The sequence below is a fragment of the Tasmannia lanceolata genome, unplaced genomic scaffold (assembly GCF_043159265.1).
Source record: "Tasmannia lanceolata isolate RefF3 unplaced genomic scaffold, GAP_Taslan_0.1 ptg000013l, whole genome shotgun sequence".
Taxonomy (NCBI): domain Eukaryota; kingdom Viridiplantae; phylum Streptophyta; class Magnoliopsida; order Canellales; family Winteraceae; genus Tasmannia; species Tasmannia lanceolata.
Window position 1 is genome coordinate 39,670,591 of NW_027518690.1, and position 19,290 is coordinate 39,689,880.

The 19,290-nt window shown below is 39.1% G+C and overlaps 1 protein-coding gene across 2 annotated transcripts; it reads left to right on the top strand.

Annotated features, from left to right (window-relative positions):
* Window positions 1-275: 275 nt before the first annotated feature.
* Window positions 276-17,591, top strand: LOC143890088 (casein kinase 1-like protein 10). Of its 2 annotated transcripts, none has more exons than XM_077394636.1 (14): window positions 276-1,260; window positions 1,366-1,406; window positions 2,563-2,632; window positions 2,716-2,864; window positions 3,004-3,099; window positions 9,577-9,647; window positions 13,633-13,694; window positions 13,822-13,885; window positions 14,000-14,084; window positions 14,421-14,547; window positions 14,774-14,847; window positions 15,485-15,566; window positions 15,654-15,784; window positions 16,878-17,591. In XM_077394636.1, the coding sequence occupies exons 1-14, from the start codon at window positions 1,185-1,187 to the stop codon at window positions 17,163-17,165; spliced, it is 1,416 nt and encodes a 471-aa protein (XP_077250751.1). In that variant the 5' UTR covers window positions 276-1,184; the 3' UTR covers window positions 17,166-17,591. The 2 variants fall into 2 exon arrangements, with proteins under 2 accessions (XP_077250751.1, XP_077250752.1); XM_077394637.1 differs by having other exon boundaries at window positions 278-1,260; window positions 15,485-15,542.
* Window positions 17,592-19,290: the final 1,699 nt, after the last annotated feature.

Here is a 19,290-nt window from a genome sequence, read left to right on the forward strand (position 1 = left end):
TCATTTCCCTAAAAGTAAAACTGAGTTGGCTTCATTATCAAAATGGTTACGCCCTGCCATATTTTGATAGTTGCACAACCTCAGCTTTTCTTTTCTTTTTTCCCTTTTTAATTCGCTTTTTAGATCTTTTTGGGAATTGTAATAACCTTTGACAGCTGTTGGAACAATAAAACACAAGCTGAGTTCGTGCATTATAAAATACTGGTAGTGCCAACATCAGCACGCACAGACAATATAAAACTAAATTAAAATCTCTACCAGCTTTTCCTCTTCTCTGTCTCTCTTTTCTCATTCATTCTCTTCTTCTTCTTCTCTTTCTCTTCAAAAAATTCTCTTCCTTAAAATCTCTGAAAGTTTTCGAGAATCAAAGACACAAAAGCGTCCTTCTGCATCTTCAGATCTGTGTATTTCGAGGCATTTAATTTAATTTATTTTATTTTGTCCTTTGTATTTCGAGGCATTTGATTTGATTTATTTTTTTTAGGGTAAAATCGTTTTTTTTTTTTTTTTCAAGAAATTGAAGGATTTTGATCGAAAAATCCTTCCTTTTATCGGTTGTAGATCGCATTTAATTCTTGTGGTGAATGTGATTTGATTTGCTCGGGATTAGGGTTCGGATTCGATTTAGGGTTTCGGCAGTGCCTGTTTCTAGGGTTGATTGATTAGGGCAGAGATTTATGGTTTTGGCTTGGTTGTGATGAAGATTTCTAGGGTTTGAGGTTTCTTTCTTTTCTCTTTTTTTGGTTGATTAGGGGATTTCAAGGGAATCTTTTGGTGGATGATTGAGGCTGTGTGGATTAGGGTTCCGATTCGATTTAGGGTTTCGTTAGTTGAGGTTTCTAGGTTGACTGATTAAGGTAGAGATTTTATGGTTTCGGCTTGGCTGTGATGGAGATTTCTAGGGTTTGAGGTTTCATTTTTTTTGGGAGATTAGGGGAATTTAAGTGCATCTTTTGGGGGGTGATTGAGGAAAGGATCTGGTTTTGATCTACTGGAACAGTGAATTTGATTATTTTTGTCTGTTGTTATCTGTTGGCAAAGGAAATTTAAGGGTTTGTTGTTGAAAGAGGAATTGGAGGTGGATTGTTGAGAAGAGGTGGGTTGGGTTGAAAACTAAGAAAAAAGGGTAAGATTATTGTGCTATTTACACGATTGGATTGGGGCTTTTTTATCTGGATTTGATCATGGAGCACGTCATCGGTGGAAAGTTTAAGCTTGGGCGAAAGATCGGGAGTGGATCCTTTGGCGAGCTTTATCTAGGTATATCTAGATTGTTAAGTAGTATTTTTGCGTTTTTCAGTGTATTAGATTCCATTTATATTCAAGCAAAAAATTCTTATGTTTTCGTGGCTTATTTTGATTCAGGTGTTAATATACAAAGCGGAGAGGAAGTGGCTATTAAGCTGGTATGTCATACCTTATTTTCTGTGGGAATTTGCGTATGTTGTTGAAGATTTTGGTTTCTTATGGATTGAGCTGTTGATGATTTCAAGATCAAATTTTTTGGGAGCAATTTTTTTTAAGTTTTCTTTTGCAATATGAACGCAAAGAAAAGTTGCTGATTATGTACCAGATAATTGGAAGGAATTTGAAACCTCACCTCGGTGTTTCATGAACAAAATTGCTACCCATTTTCTCTTATATATGTAGTTTCGCAGCCATTAAGTTACTTCATTTCTGTTATAGCTTGTGAAACAACCAATTACTCCTAAAGCTTAAGCCATTGGATTTGGTGTTATTTAGTCATTTATACTTCAACACCTCCTCACGTGTGGTCCTTATCTTTTTTTTGGTTGGCCATACATGTGGCACATGGGGCCCTTGTTTTGTTGGCCTTACATGTGGACTTTTAATATCAAGGAGTTGTGAGTTTTGAGCCCAGGACCTTAGCTCTGATACCATGTGAAACAACCAATTACTCCAAAAGCTTAAGCTGTTGGAGTTGGTGTTATTTAATCATTTATACTTCAACATAGCTGATCTATTTTTTTTTTCATATTATCCATATCTTTATAAATCCTTTTATATATCACCTCCAATCACTGATGGAGATTGGTTTTGTTTCTTCCCCAAACAACCCAAGTACTCTAGTTCACTTCAGCATTTCTTATCCATGTCCTTTCCCATTGTTCCTTTTTAAGCTCCTCCATTAAGTATATTTTGTTCAGCTCTGTTTTTTGCATCTTAATCTGTTTTTTGCAACTTGGTCTCTAACTTAGCTTGCAAGATCCCTTTCCTGCTTTAAAATTTGCTGCAGAAGTTGGAAAAAAGATAGTAAGAATGGGTCATTCATTCGGTCTTGAAAGAGGTCCCTTGTAGTTTCAAAATATTGTTGAATCCTTAGCGCTGCTACCATATTCTTAGAAACATTGAATGTCCCTCTCCGTGCTATAAGAATCAAACAAATGATGGATACGAACTATGAATTTGTTTGGCTTGGTCTTGTGGTTTTTTTGGTTATTTCATTATTTGCTTCTATCAAAGTACATGCCTTGTCAAACAAATTTACTGCTGTGCAATTTTATCTTGAACAAAATTTCTTATTTTTGTTATAATTCTCAGGAAAACGTGAAGACCAAGCATCCTCAGCTTCACTATGAGTCAAAATTGTATATGCTTCTTCAAGGAGGGAGTAAGTCATTACCTGTAAACATGATTGGTTTTCTTGATGAGTTGACCTTTATGTTGCATCTGATACATTATTTTTAAATGAAGCTGGAATCCCCCATCTAAAGTGGTTTGGAGTGGAGGGTGAGTACAATGTCATGGTTATTGACCTTCTTGGGCCAAGCCTGGAAGACCTGTTCAACTACTGCAATCGGAAGTTCACATTAAAGACGGTGCTAATGCTGGCAGATCAGTTAGTAAGTATAGCAGTTTTCTGTTATGTCTTTTACTTTTCCTAACAAAGATGAGAAGTGCAGATGCACTTTTTACTGAGAATTTTGTTCCAAGTTATTTGTATATCCCTGCTAATTCTGCTTGCTTACCGCTTTTGTGCAGATTAACCGAGTTGAGTACATGCACTCGAGGGGTTTTCTTCACCGTGATATAAAGCCAGACAACTTCCTCATGGGTTTAGGGCGAAGAGCCAATCAGGTGCTTATTCTCTACATAGTAATCAGTTTATTTGTCCATGAGTGTAGTGTGTCTGCATCATATTTTTACTAAGGACAGGGCAGTTATTGAGTTCTGCTTAATATCTCTATCCTTCTAGAGTTGCTGTTGTAGTTCTCTTGACTCTCTGTTTCTATTGTTGTTCCAGTTATGAGAAGTAGAATAGAAGAGAAAATATGTGTTTTTTTATTAATGTGCTTTCATTTCCATGAAACTTAATCTTACATTGGTTATCTTAAAAAGAGATTGAGCTATACATATGCTGCTTTGATAAGGGAAGTGTATGGCTTTTGGTTGCTGAGAATTTCTATGAACCCATATCTGTTCATTATAAAGATCTTGTTATATATCCAATTTGTACTGAAGTTATGGATGAACCGCCTTTAGAAGGATGCAAGCCCATGGAAGCTACGAGTCTCATGCAATGTCCTTGGAATCGGCCAGTCAATCACGGCTTGCCCCTTAGACTGGTCAACGGAAATGCCATCACCTGAAATAACATAGCCCAAGAATAGCACATGGCCGGCCATGAGTATGCACTTCTTCATGGTCGCAAATAACTTTTCCCTACGAAGAGTAGACAAAACATCTCACAAATGAAGCAAGTGAACGTCAATGTTAACATTGTATATAAGTATATCATCAAAATAAACTACCACACATTTCCCAATGAAAGGATGGAGAACTTGGTCATGACTCTCATAAACATGCTTGGAGCATTTGAGAGTCCAAACGGCATCATAAGCCGCTCGTACATGCTGTCATGAGTTTTGAATGCCGTCTTCAACTCGTCCCCGGTCTGATGCGGATTTGATGGTAGCCCGACTTTAACTCAAGCTTGAAGAAGACTCGTCCACCTGCTAACTTGTCCAACATGTCATCCAACTGCGGTATAGGAAAGTGGTATTTTACCGTGATCTTGTTGATGGCCCTACTATCAACGCACATCCTCTAGCTTCTGTCCTTCTTAGGATTTAGCAAAGCTGGGACAATGCAAGGGCTCATGCTTACTCTGATAAAACTCCTCTATAGCTACTCGTCCACTTGTCGTTGTAGCTCCTCATGATCCGTGGGGCTCCTCTTGTAATGTGCTTGATTTGGTAGGCTAGCGTCGGGTATCAAATCGATGCAATGCTGGATATCTCTCTTGGGTGGCAACTCGCGTGGTAGGTCATCTGAGAAGACATCGTAAACCTCCTCAATCAAGGGTCTCATCAGCTCTGAAATATCTGTGCTCTCCTCTCCCATCTTGTTCACCAACGCATATATAATCACGGACTCCTCTGCTGCACTAGTGAAAGCGGACGATGTGAGAAGATTGATACCCTCCTTGGGTTTTGGTTTGGGCTAAATGCTTCTGGATGGTGAGGGTATGGTCTTTACCCTATTGAAGATGAAGGAATAAGTATTCTTCTTCCCATCGTGCACTACTGCACAATCATACTACCACGACCTTCTTAAGTTAGGTGACAGGCGTCCATGTGTACAACACCGCACTATGCTTGGTCCTTGTATCTGTTGTCTATGGAGAATTGCACTAGGCATCGTTGCGTGACTGCCACCTCGTTCCCTTTCTTTAGCCACACCAACTTGTACGGACTGTGGTGTTTCTGAGTCTTCAAACTAAGTTTGGAGACGGCCTCTTCAGATACCACATTATCACATGAGCCACTATCAATCACCATCTGACAAACCTTTCCTTCAATTGTGCAAGTGATGTGGAAGATGATGTTGCGGAGCCGGTCATTGCCAGATTCATCTCTCGGCGTCAAAAACAACTTACCGGTGACAAGTGCCTCCCCAACATCATTGTGTAATACATCCCCCTCAATGTCATCACCATAAGAATCAAACACTAGTGGCACTGAGTAATCAACAAGGTCGCCAATATCATCATCAGATTTAGCTTCCTCAATGAGCAATTGTTTCCCATCTCGCCCACCTTTTCTGCACTCATTGACTAGATGCCTTGCCTCACCGCATTTGAAACAACGAGGCCCTGTCGCTCTCCTCCCTGGGTGGGATTTGCTGCTTGGAATGGTCGGGTCGTCTGGTTTGGTTGTGGTGGAGTTGGCTTTTACCCCGGGATGCGCACTTGTGGAGGTTGGGTAGGAGGTCGAGTGGTGGTGGTTGGAACGATCCCTCCATACTGCTTGTTAGGTCCATCGTTTTAAATTTCGGCCGAAACGTTTCGTTTTGGCCGAAATATTTCGATTTCGGTGGAAAACGAAACGAAATTCACAATAAGTCGGAAAAGTACCAAACTTCGCCGAAACGTTTCGTTTCGGTAAAATTTCGGTGAAACGTTTCGGTGAAGAACAAAATTTCACCCTAAATTTCGGAAATTTCGGTGAAATTTTTACAAGATTTCGTCAGAAATTTCGTACCGAAACCGAAACGTTTCGGTTTCGCTGATGACCGAAACCTAAACCGAGATTTAAAACCTTGGTTAGCTCCCGTCTGTCTCTCAAGGATGACCGCCCTTTGGTGTGGTTCAGAAATACTCCAACAATCGAACAGGTCTAGTGAATCCTGGTGGTTCTGCCTCAAGCCTCCAATATGTCTAGAAACCAATTGCTCGTCCAATTCTGACAAATCGTTTGGGGCAACCAATTGATGGAATTTCTCCATGTACTCATCCACTGAATTAGCCTCTTGTTTCAAGTTCTGCAATTGCTTAAACAATAGACGAGTATAATTGTAAGAAACTCCGACATCATCTTCTTCTTCAATTTATCCTAGGCAATGATCTTCTCCTTGCACTGCCTACGTCTGGTCACTTTCACCTGCTGCGAATATGCAGCGGCTCTTCCACGTAGTCGAGTAGTGATCAAAGGAACCACTTGATCTTCTGGAACCTCCTTGAACGTAAGTATCTCTTCTACGGTTAAAACCCAGTCCATGAAATCTTAGGACGTCAACCCTCCATGGAACTCGAGGATCCCAATCTTAAGACCTGATTCCCAACACATAGAATCACCCCCGGTAGCCTCAGCCCTAGCTGGTCGTCGTGGCGGGTAACCTTGTCGCTGGCTCGCGGCGTCTTTGTCTGGTTCACCACTCCTGCTATGGAAGAAGCACAAACTGATCTCAACAGTTCCGTGAGTTCCTCCACTTGCCTCCTTGGCGCTAAGATCTCTTCTTGGGAGTCATCCATCGCATCATGAGTCGCTGCTCGAGCCATCTGCCTTGTTCTTGGTGTTATCGATGAGCACCTTGATCGTGGAACGCAAGTTCTAATACCAAATGATGTAATCGCGTACTGTGGAAGTACAAAATAAATCACAGGAATAGGAAATCATAGTTCTATCGATAGCAAAATAGAGAGAAAAAAGAAGAAGAAAACTCCAAGAACAGACGTTTCTCTTCAACTCATGAATTTAATAATAGAATTCAGAAGTCCCATTACATGTCTCATCCACCCCCTTTTATAGATTAGGAGGGATTCTAAAAATGGAATCTCATACAAGGAGGAAGAAACATCTAAATTGGCACCATCATATTAAAGGCAACCTAAATATAAAAAGTAAACTCAATCCTAAATGATCTTAATTAGCTATGCATGGAATGGACATATTCCTTATTTGGCCATGCATGGAAATGTAAATAAATCTGTCCTAATTGGCATGGAAGAAAATGGAAATAAATCTATCTAATTGGCATGCAGGAAAATAGAAACAAATCTTCCCTAATTGGCATTCAGGAAATGGAAAGTCTTATGGTTGCCTCTATTTGCACCTAAGCTTGCTTCACAACACTTTGGGGTGGGCCCACATCCTGTCCATGCCATTGTGAATGGCATGGGCCCCATCAGATATAAACTACAAACCTGCAACTGATGTTAACTTTAATGAAGGGGACTATGTCATGGTTCGTGCACGCCCTGAGCCCTATCCCCGCCATTCTTTCAAAAAGTTGCATGCTAGAGCCAGTGAACCTTTTCGTATCATTTGCAAAGGGCAGCCCAGTGCAAGGCTCCTGCCATTGCGGGGTCTGGGGAGGGCTAGATGTACGCAACCTTACCCTTGCTTTGCAGAGAGGCTGTTTCCGTGACTCAAACCCGTGACCACCAGGTCACAGTGCTAGAGCCAATGAACCTTTTCGTATCATTCGCAAGTATGGCCTTAATGCTTATTTACTTGACTTGGCCGTGAATATGAATATTAGCCCCGTCTTCACCGTGGAGGACCTAATTCCTTATTGAGGTACCTTTAAGCACCTTACTTTGTCTATAGATGTTTCTCCAGATCAGACTGCTATCTCTTCCATTCTAGGTCCGGTGCCCATCGTTCCATCAGTCCCATCGCCTCATGCCGACCAAATCGAGACTATACTTTCTGATGAGATTGTCGCTCTACGCCATGCAGAGTTCCAACGCTATCTTGGCAAGTAGCGTCGGCAACCCAATTCCGATGTTACTTGGCTTACACAGGAGGAGCTTTGCCGCCTTGACCTTGACCTCATGAGAAATAATGGGGATTGTAGGCCCTTGTTTCAGAGTTATTCCAATTGCGGTCATAAGCCCGGGCCTGATAAGTGAGGGGCCTAATAAGTGGCCTAATTGCCCTTTAGAGATTTTATTTTATGTTATTTTATTTCATTTTAGGGCTGCCTATATATACGGATAAATGATATATTTGAAGTTTAGTTTTTGAATAATTAATCAAGTGCAAGTTTTCATCTCTCTATCTCTCTCTCTCCCCCTGCTTACCTCTCTTTTCCTTTCCTCTTCCTTCCTATTGTCTCTCCCTCCCCATACCTCTCTTTCCCTTTCCTCTTCCCTCCTATTCGCTCTCCCTCCCCTTACATCCCTTTCCCTTTCCTCTTCCTTGTTCTGCTCTGCATCACCTCCTTTGAGTATCGGCAGAATCTTCATATAGAACAATTGCCTTGCACACTTATAGTTTGATACATATTTCTAGAAACATCCTGAAGTGTTAATGATTGATCAAGTTTCTTTTTTTTAAGCTATGATTTGTGGACACGGACACGGGTGTCGCATGTCGACACGACACAGAGTGTCAGACATGGCAAGTTCCCAAAATTTAGAAACGGAGACACGGCTAAAATAGAAAGTGCATATAATCATAATTTGTGGATACAAATTCGTGTGCCAAGTTTTGATACGGATACGGGGTATCTGACATGGCAACCCCTAAAAATATAGAAATAGTAGCACTCATACACATACATACATGTAAAGTTATTGGCACTTCTAGCAGTACATTTAAAAGTGTCTAAAGGAGTGTCGAGGCTTGTGGACACGGGTGTCATGTCGGACACGGCACAACATGTGTGTCGGCAATAAATTCAAAGTGTCGGCCAAATCATAGCATTTAAGTTAATTCTTTTGTAATCATGTGAAACCATGAGTAGACCTAGATCTTTCAGAAAAAAAAGGAAAAAACAATGAGTATAATCAAGAGACAGAAGAAAAGGGCTAAAGGAGGCAGACATACTCCATATTCGCTAAACGGTACACTTTTGTGCTACCTTAGTGAGGAATATGAGATTGATAGACATCATTTATAGAAGCTGCAATCATTTCCATTTCTCTAGATTTCAGGGAAATTGCCTAGGAAGGGAGGAGTCGTTCAACCATATTGGAATTGGACCAGTTATCATTCAAAAAGAAAAGTAAAAGGAAAAGGAAAGAAAGAAAACCAGAGGGATTATTTATCTGCATTCCTTGCCAATGCATGGTCATAGGCAGACATACTCCATATTCGCTTAACGGTACACTTTTGTGCTACCTTAGTGAGGAATATGAGATTGATAGACATCATTTATAGAAGCTGAAATCATTTCCATTTCTCTATATTTTAGGGAAATTGCCTAGGAGCGGAGGAGTCATTCAATCATATTGGACCAGTTATCATTGAAAGAGAAAAGTAAAAGGAAGGAAAGAAAACCAGATTAGGACCAGTGAGAGCCACCTTCTATCCAAACTTTTCCAGTTGGATGTCACTAAGGAGTTTGAGTTTGGGCCATGTCATGCTATCTCCTTCATATGTATCCCATGGCTGCTACTGATCAGACGAGCATAGGCTAGATCACCGCTCCTTGATTACTTTAGTCAGGTGCCAATTGCTAAAAGGATGTAACTTGGTGGTTATAATTACAATAGTTCATTAAGCGAAGTTTCCAGTTTGCCATGTTGAAACCTGATTAACATTGCCTACACTGGATAGTTCTGTAGTTCTACTACGTTCAAACATGACTATATACGTAATTAGGTTTAACTTATATTGTTTAGTATTTATAACTTTTCATCTTCCAACAAAGTATATATGAATTCTCTATGGAATTTATAATATTTGGGGCGCACATAGATATTCATGGTATATCGTTTTCCAAACCATGGGAGGATTTTTTGTATGCTTTCATGACCTTAGTTAGGATTTCTTGTATGCTTTCATGACCTTAGTTTTCTTATGGCTGATGTGCTTTTTGCTGCAGGTATATATCATCGACTATGGCCTTGCAAAAAAGTATAGGGACCTTCAAACTCATAAGCACATACCATACAGGTATTTTCAATAATTCTCTCATGTACATTTACTGTAGAACTACATGATCAGTTCTCCTGGTTTTTATATCTGTCTACTGTTATTGTTTATTTGAGCTGACCTTGTCATTGCAATGTATGCTAATTTAGAAGTACAAGTTGTATGATTATTACCATGCATTTATGCATGTCTTTTTTCGGAGCTCAAACATGGTTTATGAATCTGCTCATGTATTAGACACATTAGAGATCTAGACTTTCACATTACATGAATACGCCTATGGCCAACTAATGGGAAGAGACAACTCTCTCATTCTCTTGATCTCAATCCAGGAGAGAGAGAGAGAGAGAGATACATATGTGTGTGTGTACATATATACACATACATACATGCATGTGTGTTTGTTTACGTATACATATACATACATATATAGAAGGAATGCTAAGTTGAAGCGACTTAGGGGAGAACTTCTATAGAAGTGCCCTCCTCCTTGGTCAACGGCATTGATGGTTTGCATTCAGCCATCGACTACTCTTGGTTTAGTATGGGGAACCCTTCTCTGTGTACGGAACCCCTTTTCCGTGTACATGAATATTATTTGGGGTTCTCTCTCTCTCTCTCTCTCTCTCTGTAGGTTAGCTGGGATTGAACCCATGACCTAAAGGTTGAGGTATACCAAGCCTTGACCAATTGAGCTACAAGCCCCGACTCATACAAAGCATATCTCGGCTGCTCTGTACTGCATTAGTGTTTTGCGTAGAACATTAATGGACTGAAGAGGAGAATGAGGCGATATTAGATCTTCCACTGAATATTTTATCTTCGTTCCTATTATTGTTGTAGGAAGGGTCTCTAGTTGCTTCAGCTAGGGCTTTGGAAATGATTGCAGGGGTGTCGAGATCCAAATTCAAACTCACAATCATCAGTCAAATGGAAAGAGGGGTTTTGTTCCAATTGGTTCGGCTGGTCAGATGGGAGATGAGATGACTATCTATTTGTTTGATGCCGGATTTATCTTACTTGATCACCATGTCCATGCAGAACTACTCTCAACCAGAACTATCACTATCAGCTCTCAATGTGTCCAAGGCTGTGTTTGGGTCGTGGTGTGTGTGTGTGTTTTTTTTTTTTTGGGGGGGGGGGGGGGTGTATTCAGAGAGTATATTATATGAGAGAAGAGTTCCTACTCCGTAGAGTAGATAACTTATCTACTCCATGGGCTTAAAATACAGTGGGGGCCACATTGTTTGGGTGATTCAAAGCGTTCATTTGATGGGCCCTCACATAGATAGGGTGTGCCCCAAAAATCAGCTCCATAGGATCATCCCAACCCTTTGATTTGTGGAGGCAAAAATGGACGGGTATAAACCTTCACAAATCTGTCCATTTTTTTGCCTCCTCAAATCGAAGGGTTGGAGTGATCCTATGGGGCTGATTTTTTGGGGCACACCCTATCTATGTGTGGGCCCATTAAATGAATGCTTTGGATCACGCAAACAATGTGCGCCTCCCACTGTATTTTAAGCCCACGGAGTAGATAAGTTGTATACTCTATGGAGCAGGAACTCTCTTCTCTTATTATATATCTATTACTATATAGCAAGAGAGAAAATCGAGTTTTTTTATTATTTATTTTTTCATCTAATATGATAGTTACCAGGTTGGGAAACAAATTCGGGAAGCGAAACATGAAATAGAAGCGGGGAAATGTGGAAGAGAAGCGAGAAATGGAGAAGCGATAGAAAATCGCATGAGCAATGCATTGAGAAACGTCTTACGGAACACATTGGCAGCTCATAGGTGGCTGGGAGAGTAGTGGAATAAGAAGTCAAAAGGGATTAGACAAGAATGTCTAGAATTTCCACCAGGAGAATAGTGGTTTGGTTGCGCGGCAGTCCTCTCGAAGAGTAGTAAAAAGGTAGGGGTGTCATTACTAGTATAGAGTTTGGTAGAGAGAGAGAGAGAGAGGGGGGGGGGGATAAGACAAGACCTTTTACACTCTTCTTCTACCCAAATTTCTCCATTTTGGTAAAATTTGGTTGGAAGATGAGAGGATAGGTTGGCCAGGCTTGGGGTTAGTTTGGAGTTGATGCAGCAGTTTGACTTCCTTCCGCGTTGATTTTTGGTTTTCTCGTTGTTGTCTTTGTCCCTGTATAGATATGTTTCTCTCTTTCTCTCGTCTTTTTCTTCTTCTGTAATAAATTTTTTGACCATTAAAAAAAAAGATGAGGGGAGGGAACACTAGCGCCACTTGGGCACCACGTAAGAAAAAAGGCATTGATGATGTCCCAAAATTGGGAGTGAAATGGAGTTTCAATGCAAAATTGGCAACCAAACATGAATCGGCATGCATTGTAACTTCATTGGCGATTTGAAACTTCAATGAATGTTGAGCGTTTGAGCAACCAAACAAGGCTATTAGAAAGGTTTCAGAAACGATAGAGAAACGTTAAGGGAAACACGTATGAAACACAAGGGAAACACGAAATATGTTTTTGTAGATTTTGAATTTGTAAACTTTAAATTTTTACCAACTCTTACGCATAAATACCAACATTTATAATTTTTTCATAATTTTTATTAGAATTAGAGGTAAACATAGATGATTTACGTATGTTCTTAACATATTTTATTTTTTAGCATGATTTGTTTACTTATTACTATATCTAGTTATATACTATTGTTTTCTTTTTTAATATGTATTCCACAATATTTTTGGTGTAAGTTCTGCAAAACATTTTATGTACGTTTCATGTAAAATTTCCACTCTTTTCCCATACATTTCTCACCTGTTTTGCACATATTTCACATAAATGTCATATGTTTCCTATATGTTACCCATGCACTACTGGAACGTTTCCCCATTTTTTTCACGTTTCTAAAACACGTTTCCGGGAAACAAGTTTCCCACCCACCCAAGGTCATTGCTGGCAACTATGATACATGTAGTCACCACATCATGGCTACCAAAATTTGCCTATTTTAGTATTTTTTTTTCTACATAGAGGTTATTTATCATGCGCAAAACCACCTGGTGAAATTGCATGGTTAGAAAATTGCATGGATCATGCTAGACAGACACTGTCATGTTACTCCATTTTTGGTAACCTGGTCTGGCCTATCTTATATGTGGCACTTGTGGTGATCCGCTTTGTAGATCTGGCGGGCCACTACAATGCCGACCCATTGCCTCGAGCCCCATTGTGATTGGATCATCCTAACCATGTGATCATCACATTTACTGATAAGGTTTACTCTAGGATTTCTGAAGATAATAAAAAATTCTAGTAGTGGCATTTTCAGTGCTTTGTGTCTCTTTAATAAAGTTTCTCTGACGGGGAAATGGCTGCTAAAAATGCAAGTAGGCTATTGCAGCTGCTTACATAGAAGCCTGAACATGGTTGTTTGCCAATGAATCAGATTTCATAATGTTGGCCTTTCGGAAAAATAAAAAAAAAAGGTTTCATAATGTTAGGTATTAAATAAGGGCATGTAGGGATGTTTAAGTGGAGGTTCAATCTCTGCTCCTATCGTAGTGTTTCTTTTTTATTCTTCTAAAAAACGTGGTGGTGTCAGTTATCATTTTAAATCTTGTTTGTATAATCTACTTGTTTATTTATTTATTTTAATTTTTTTGCATAATGGGGCAGTCTGAGATTTAGGCTTCCCTGAGCTTACTTACATTTTTGCACTCTTGTCTTCTGCTCCAGTTCATTAGCATTTTTCTTTGATTATTTACTCTGGAGGTTCAATCTCTGCTCCTATCGTAGTGTTTCTTTTTTATTCTTCTAAAAAACGTGGTGGTGTCAGTTATCATTTTAAATCTTGTTTGTATAATCTACTTGTTTATTTATTTATTTTAATTTTTTTGCATAATGGGGCAGTCTGAGATTTAGGCTTCCCTGAGCTTACTTACATTTTTGCACTCTTGTCTTCTGCTCCAGTTCATTAGCATTTTTCTTTGATTATTTACTCTGGAAGTGTCTTATCAAGTCTTTCCTTTCAGGGAAAACAAGAACCTCACTGGAACAGCTCGATATGCGAGTGTTAATACTCACCTTGGTGTCGGTGAGTGATATACCCTACAAACTAATAACTTAAAATGGATATTGATGTTCTTGCTTACTGCTGACTTACATTTGGTCATCTTCTACATATTGATCACACTGATTGGAGTTCCTTTCCTTGCCCGCAGAACAAAGCAGGAGAGATGATCTGGAGTCTCTTGGCTATGTGCTTATGTATTTCTTGAGAGGAAGGTCAAAATTACAATAGAGCTGCTTATATTATTTAATTCTTTTTATTTTTCCCTCCCATGATGGGACTTTTTGTATCCTCACCTTTTTTACTCGATTTGTACAATTGTGTACCAGCCTTCCCTGGCAGGGTTTGAAAGCTGGCACTAAAAAGCAGAAGTATGATAAAATCAGCGAAAAGAAGATGCTAACTCCCATAGAGGTATTATCACTTGCTAACATAAATAGCTCCTGTTACTTTTCCTAAGTCAAAGCAAAGATACTTTAGGTACCCCTTGTCTGATGAACTTATACTACTTAGGTCCCACCATGAGTAGAAGTCTGGCCATTGGATTTGAATTCCAATGTCCTTGCTGCTTGCTCAGCTATTGTTCTAAAAGACTTTTTATGCAATCATTTTAGTTGATTTATAAGGCAACCGAATAGGTAAATTTACAATAAATGCAGTTCTAAAGGACTTTTTATGTAATCATTTTAATAGATTTGCAAGGCCACAGAGTTGGTGAATTTAACATTAAATGCTAATATTGTTCCACAGGTGCTGTGCAAATCCCATCCCTCAGAATTTATATCGTACTTCCACTATTGCCGATCCTTGCGATTTGATGACAAGCCAGATTACTCGTATTTGAAGAGGCTGTTTCGTGATCTATTTATCCGAGAAGGTAAGCAACAGTGGTTTTCTTCTTTTTTTAATCTGTTACTTTGGCATGTTGCCTTCTTTAGGAACATTATAGCTGTGACTGTGTTTTATCCTATACATCATCTTTGATGCGTAGCTAGTGGATGAAATTATTTGATATTTACCTTGAGAGGATCGTCAAATTTCATTTCTAGAATCCAGTTAAAACTTTCTAACCATCTCTAACTCTTGACTTCGCCAATGTGCAGGTTACCAATTTGACTATGTATTCGATTGGACTGTTTTGAAGTACCCTCAAATTGGCGCCAATTCTAGAGCAAGGGTAAAAGCTTTAAGTAAATTTATCGTGGGGATTTTTTATGTATAGAATGCATGTATTGTCAAGTTTTATTTTACTGTGTAAGCAGAAAAAATCATTGTTGGCATGGAGAGGTGTCTAATGCAGCCATGCTGTTACGTGATTATATTGAAAGATATAAATATTATTTCATAAATGTATAATAGATAGATAAATATATTTAGTTAAACGGAAATACATTAAAAAATTATATTGACACCAAAAATTTAGGCAATTTGCACCATATCAGTTTGTCTGACTTGATTTTGCTTTTCCTTTTTTCCATATAAGATAGAGTGATAGACTGACATGGGTGCCATGCCTAATTTTAAGGCTGACATGAGTGTCATGCCTAATTTTAAGGGTGTCTATCAGCAGCCCCGTAAAATATATAAACAGAAAATTATGTCTGGAATCAAGAAACTGTAAATTAATTTCTTTCATAGCAGCCGTGTAGATGTGTCTAACATGACTGACACATTCAACATGATGATCTTCTCAGAAATCGAATATCCTTGTGGCATTGTTTAAGCCAATTTTTTTTAAAACAATAGTATTTTCTTACGAATTTTTTTGCATTTGAGCATGTATGTTTCACATTCTCTCTCATCACGCTTTTCAGCAGCCCAGTGGAAAAACAGGTGCAACTGCTGCTGGCCCATCTGCAGAAAGGGCTTTAGGTCTGTTCCCTTCCTGTGGAAAATGTCAGTTGTGAATCAGCTGTTTCCTGTGCTATGAACTCGCGCTATGAACTCTTCAGTGCTTGATGATTGATTTTGTTTCTATTTTAGTGGGACAAGAGCTTCGTGATAGATTCTCGGGTGCAGTCGAAGCATTTTCTAGAAGAAACAGTGCAGGTTCCGGTCTGCATGGTGATCATTCCAAGCATAAGATTTTGGAGGAGACATCATCCAAGGAAGTGGTATGTAATTTCAACAAAAAATATAATAGTTACCTTTTGTTGTTGGCTTCCTTTCTTTATTCTCTGTTTTGTTTGTCTCTTTAATTAGTATTGGGGTGTTTGATTTTGACGTGATTCAAATGCTTGCACTTCTCTCGAAAGACAAGAATGTTTCCCAGTATGCCCGGCCTTCAAGCCTTTAAATATCAACCCAACAAATACAAATCGATTTTGCATAACAACTTAGATTTCGTTTTATAACTTAGACTGAAAAATAAACCTTCAATTGCGTTTGATATCCATAGTATCAGAACTTTCAGTTGAATTTGAGTACCTCATCTTGGTTCCTACCTTAACGAAGCAATTGGGTGACCAACTGTTCAATGCTTATTGTATTAGGTGGCACAACAATCGTAAAATTGATAAATAACATCAGGGCAGGCACTATTAGGGCAGGACGATGCCGAAGGGGTCAAGGGCATATGCACAAGTGAGATGACCAGTAGTGTTGCTTAAGTCACCTGCAATGTAACACAAGTGAGATGACCACTAGCGTTGCTTAAGTCACCTGAAATGTAAGGCAATCATTAGCATTGCCGAAGTCACGTTTGTCTAGCTATTAATTGATGTGAAACCAAATCACATTTGTTTTAGTATAACAGCATTCAAGATACTGTCAATTCAATGTGGTACTGTGCTCTCGTCTCTTTTTGTCCAAATAAACTTCTCAATAATGCAAGCATTTCCCTAAATGGATGCCCCTCACAATTTCAGCCATCAAAGGGTTTAGACAATTTAGATTCTCAATATATTTGGATTAATTTGTTCTGAGCAGGTTGAGATTCATTTACTAATATTCCTCTGATGACTTCTGATGAAATCGTGGAATTTTTAACTTTAGTGAATTTTGTCTCTGTTTTTTATTTTGTTCTGGAAAGAAAATTTGTTTCTTCACATCATGTCAAAATGTTTGTTCATCCCGTGTAATTTCCCTAGTTCCTTCCATCGAACAATGACAATGTCTAGTATTTTGAACTCTCGAGACTTATGGTCCACTGCCCGTGTCTGTGCTACTTGATGGTTTATAAATATTGCTTCCTGTATAACTTTTCAGGCAGCTGATTCCGAACGAGGCCGTGGTTCATCTCGTAATGGCAGCACATCAAAGAGAGCCATTGTCTCAAGCAGCCGCCCAAGTTCTTCAGGTGAGCCCACTGAGCAGATCAACCGTACAACCCGACTGGTTTCAGGCAACAGCCGCTCATCCACTGCCCAAAGGATTCAGCCCGGGTTCGAGTCCAAGTCCAACTCCTTCTCCCGCAGTGCAGCTGCAAGAGGCACCCGCAATGATCCACTTCGGAGCTTTGAGCTCCTTTCAATCGGCACGGAAAAAAGAAAGTGAAGAGAGAGGGAGAGAGAGAGACAGCTATCTGGTAAGAAGAGATGGCTACTAGCAAGGGAAAATAAAATCCCTTTGCTGTTTGTTATTCTGGGCATTTATTACCTTCATGGTCTGGTGTTTCTTTGTCCATAGTGTCTTTTCCTGATGGTGGTAATATATGTTTATGCAAAATATCCTTTCTCTGCCATTCTCCACAGATGAAGCTCTCTTTAGTAATATTTCATAGGATATAGTAAGGTGTCTTTACCAAACATTTGCAGTTTCTTGTTTTCTGAGGCTCTAGCCATTATTAAGTGCTGTACACTCATCCAAGTAAGGAAAAATTTCACTTGGGTGGAGTTTGAAATTATGAGACCTTTTGTACTAATAAATACTAATTTTTATGTACCACAGATTTAAATTCCTAGCCAACATTTCCTTTTTCTCTATTACTGACCGATGGCTGATTCAATGCATCTATCCATTCACTTACTAATGCATTGGTGATGGTGATGGTATGAAGACTTAGACCCAGTTTCTTTTGGATTTTCAGAACCTATTGTGAGTCTGAAACTGATTATTGGACTCAAAACTAAGGCCCTGTTCGTTTCAGGTTGTGACAACCGATGGTGAGGGTCCCAACTGATTATTGGCCCAAAATTTGAAGATAAATCTGGGCCAATAATTGGTTGGGGCCCTCACCATCGGTTGTCACAATCTGAAATGAACAGGGCCTAGACATAATTTTGAGTCTAATAATCAGTTTTCGACTCACAATTGGTTCTCAAAATCATAAACAAAGAGGGTGGGGTAGTATAGTGATCCACTGTGATTTTTTTATTTATTTTTATTTTTTAATTATCAATGAATTATGCATGCATCCAACTTTTTTTTTTTTTTTTTTTTAAATCATATGTATGCATCCAACTTTATTCTTACTATACTATCCATTAATTTTAGTTTTTGCGTGTTAATTTGTGAATCCTTTGCTTTATTTGTTGGGATTTGCTAGCGTCCACTGCAGAAGGTGTTTTGCGGATGGGCGGCTGTTGCATGTGAGAGCTACAGATGTTGTCTTATTTGTTTAATGATAAAGTTTGCAGGCAATTAGTGGATGATTAGGAAATTAAGCCTGATCCAAATTGATTTGAGTAAACACGTGGTTAACCTATAGTTCCTTTGAGATATGGCCTGAATAACTCCTTAAGCATATGCAGATGATATTAATGTTCTTTTAATCAATCTTTTGATAGAGGTCCTACTTTAATAATGTATGCTTTTCTATAAAGATCGGTGGTTGTTAGGCTCTTTCCTAGCAACAATTTGATGGGACTCCCTCATGTATCCCATGAAAGTGGTTGGATTGATTGATTGATCGATCGATCGTCGAGAAAAAGTCTGGGTGTTGACCCCACCTAGATTTGATTATCCTACCCCCTTAATCTTGCGGGTCAGATGGGGCCAGGATGATGTTGATCAACGCCTTCAATTACACAACAATAATTTGCATGATTGATTGATTCATTCATTCATTCATTGAAAATATATATATATATATATATATATATATGTAACTGTTAAATGGATGTTGAGAAAATGCATAATCAACGGATTATTTGGATTATTTTCACGACCATAAATTGAAGCGGAATTTGATGAATGATTGACCAGTCCAAGGGAAGGTCATACGAGATTAATAGTTGGCGATGATAAATTTACACCCCTTCTAGGATAATTGGCACTCCTTTAAAGGAGGGTTTGTAGCCGACTTTAGTGCTCCTTAACTAGGATAATTCACACCCCTTTAAAGGTGGTTATGTGGCCTGCTCTCTGACGTCAATTCACATTAAAGGTGTGCGCATTATCCTGCAAAGGGTGCAAATTTATCATCACCCTTAATAGTTTACATCATTAAATAAGTGGGCTCTGCTTGTACTGTTACCCCCGCTCCTACTTTTTCTTGAAGAAATATACTTCATATAAGAAATTTTTCACAGGGAAATGATATATTCAACCCCCGCTTGTTTACTCGGGAGAGCCTCCTCTAGTGTAGAGTGGCGGTAAATACGCTAGAGTGGGCTGTCCCAGGTAAAAAAAGGTAAATATATCGCTTCCCTTTTCATATGGTGGACTCACACAGAAGCAG

Coding starts and splice junctions, on each gene's coding strand:
- LOC143890088 (XM_077394636.1), top strand. CDS start 1,185: ATGGAGCACGTCATCGGTGGAAAGTTTAAGCTTGGGCGAAAGATCGGG. Junction 13,886..13,999: donor ATGTATTTCTTGAGAGGAAG/GTCAAAATTACA, acceptor ATTGTGTACCAG/CCTTCCCTGGCAGGGTTTGA. Junction 14,085..14,420: donor AGATGCTAACTCCCATAGAG/GTATTATCACTT, acceptor ATTGTTCCACAG/GTGCTGTGCAAATCCCATCC.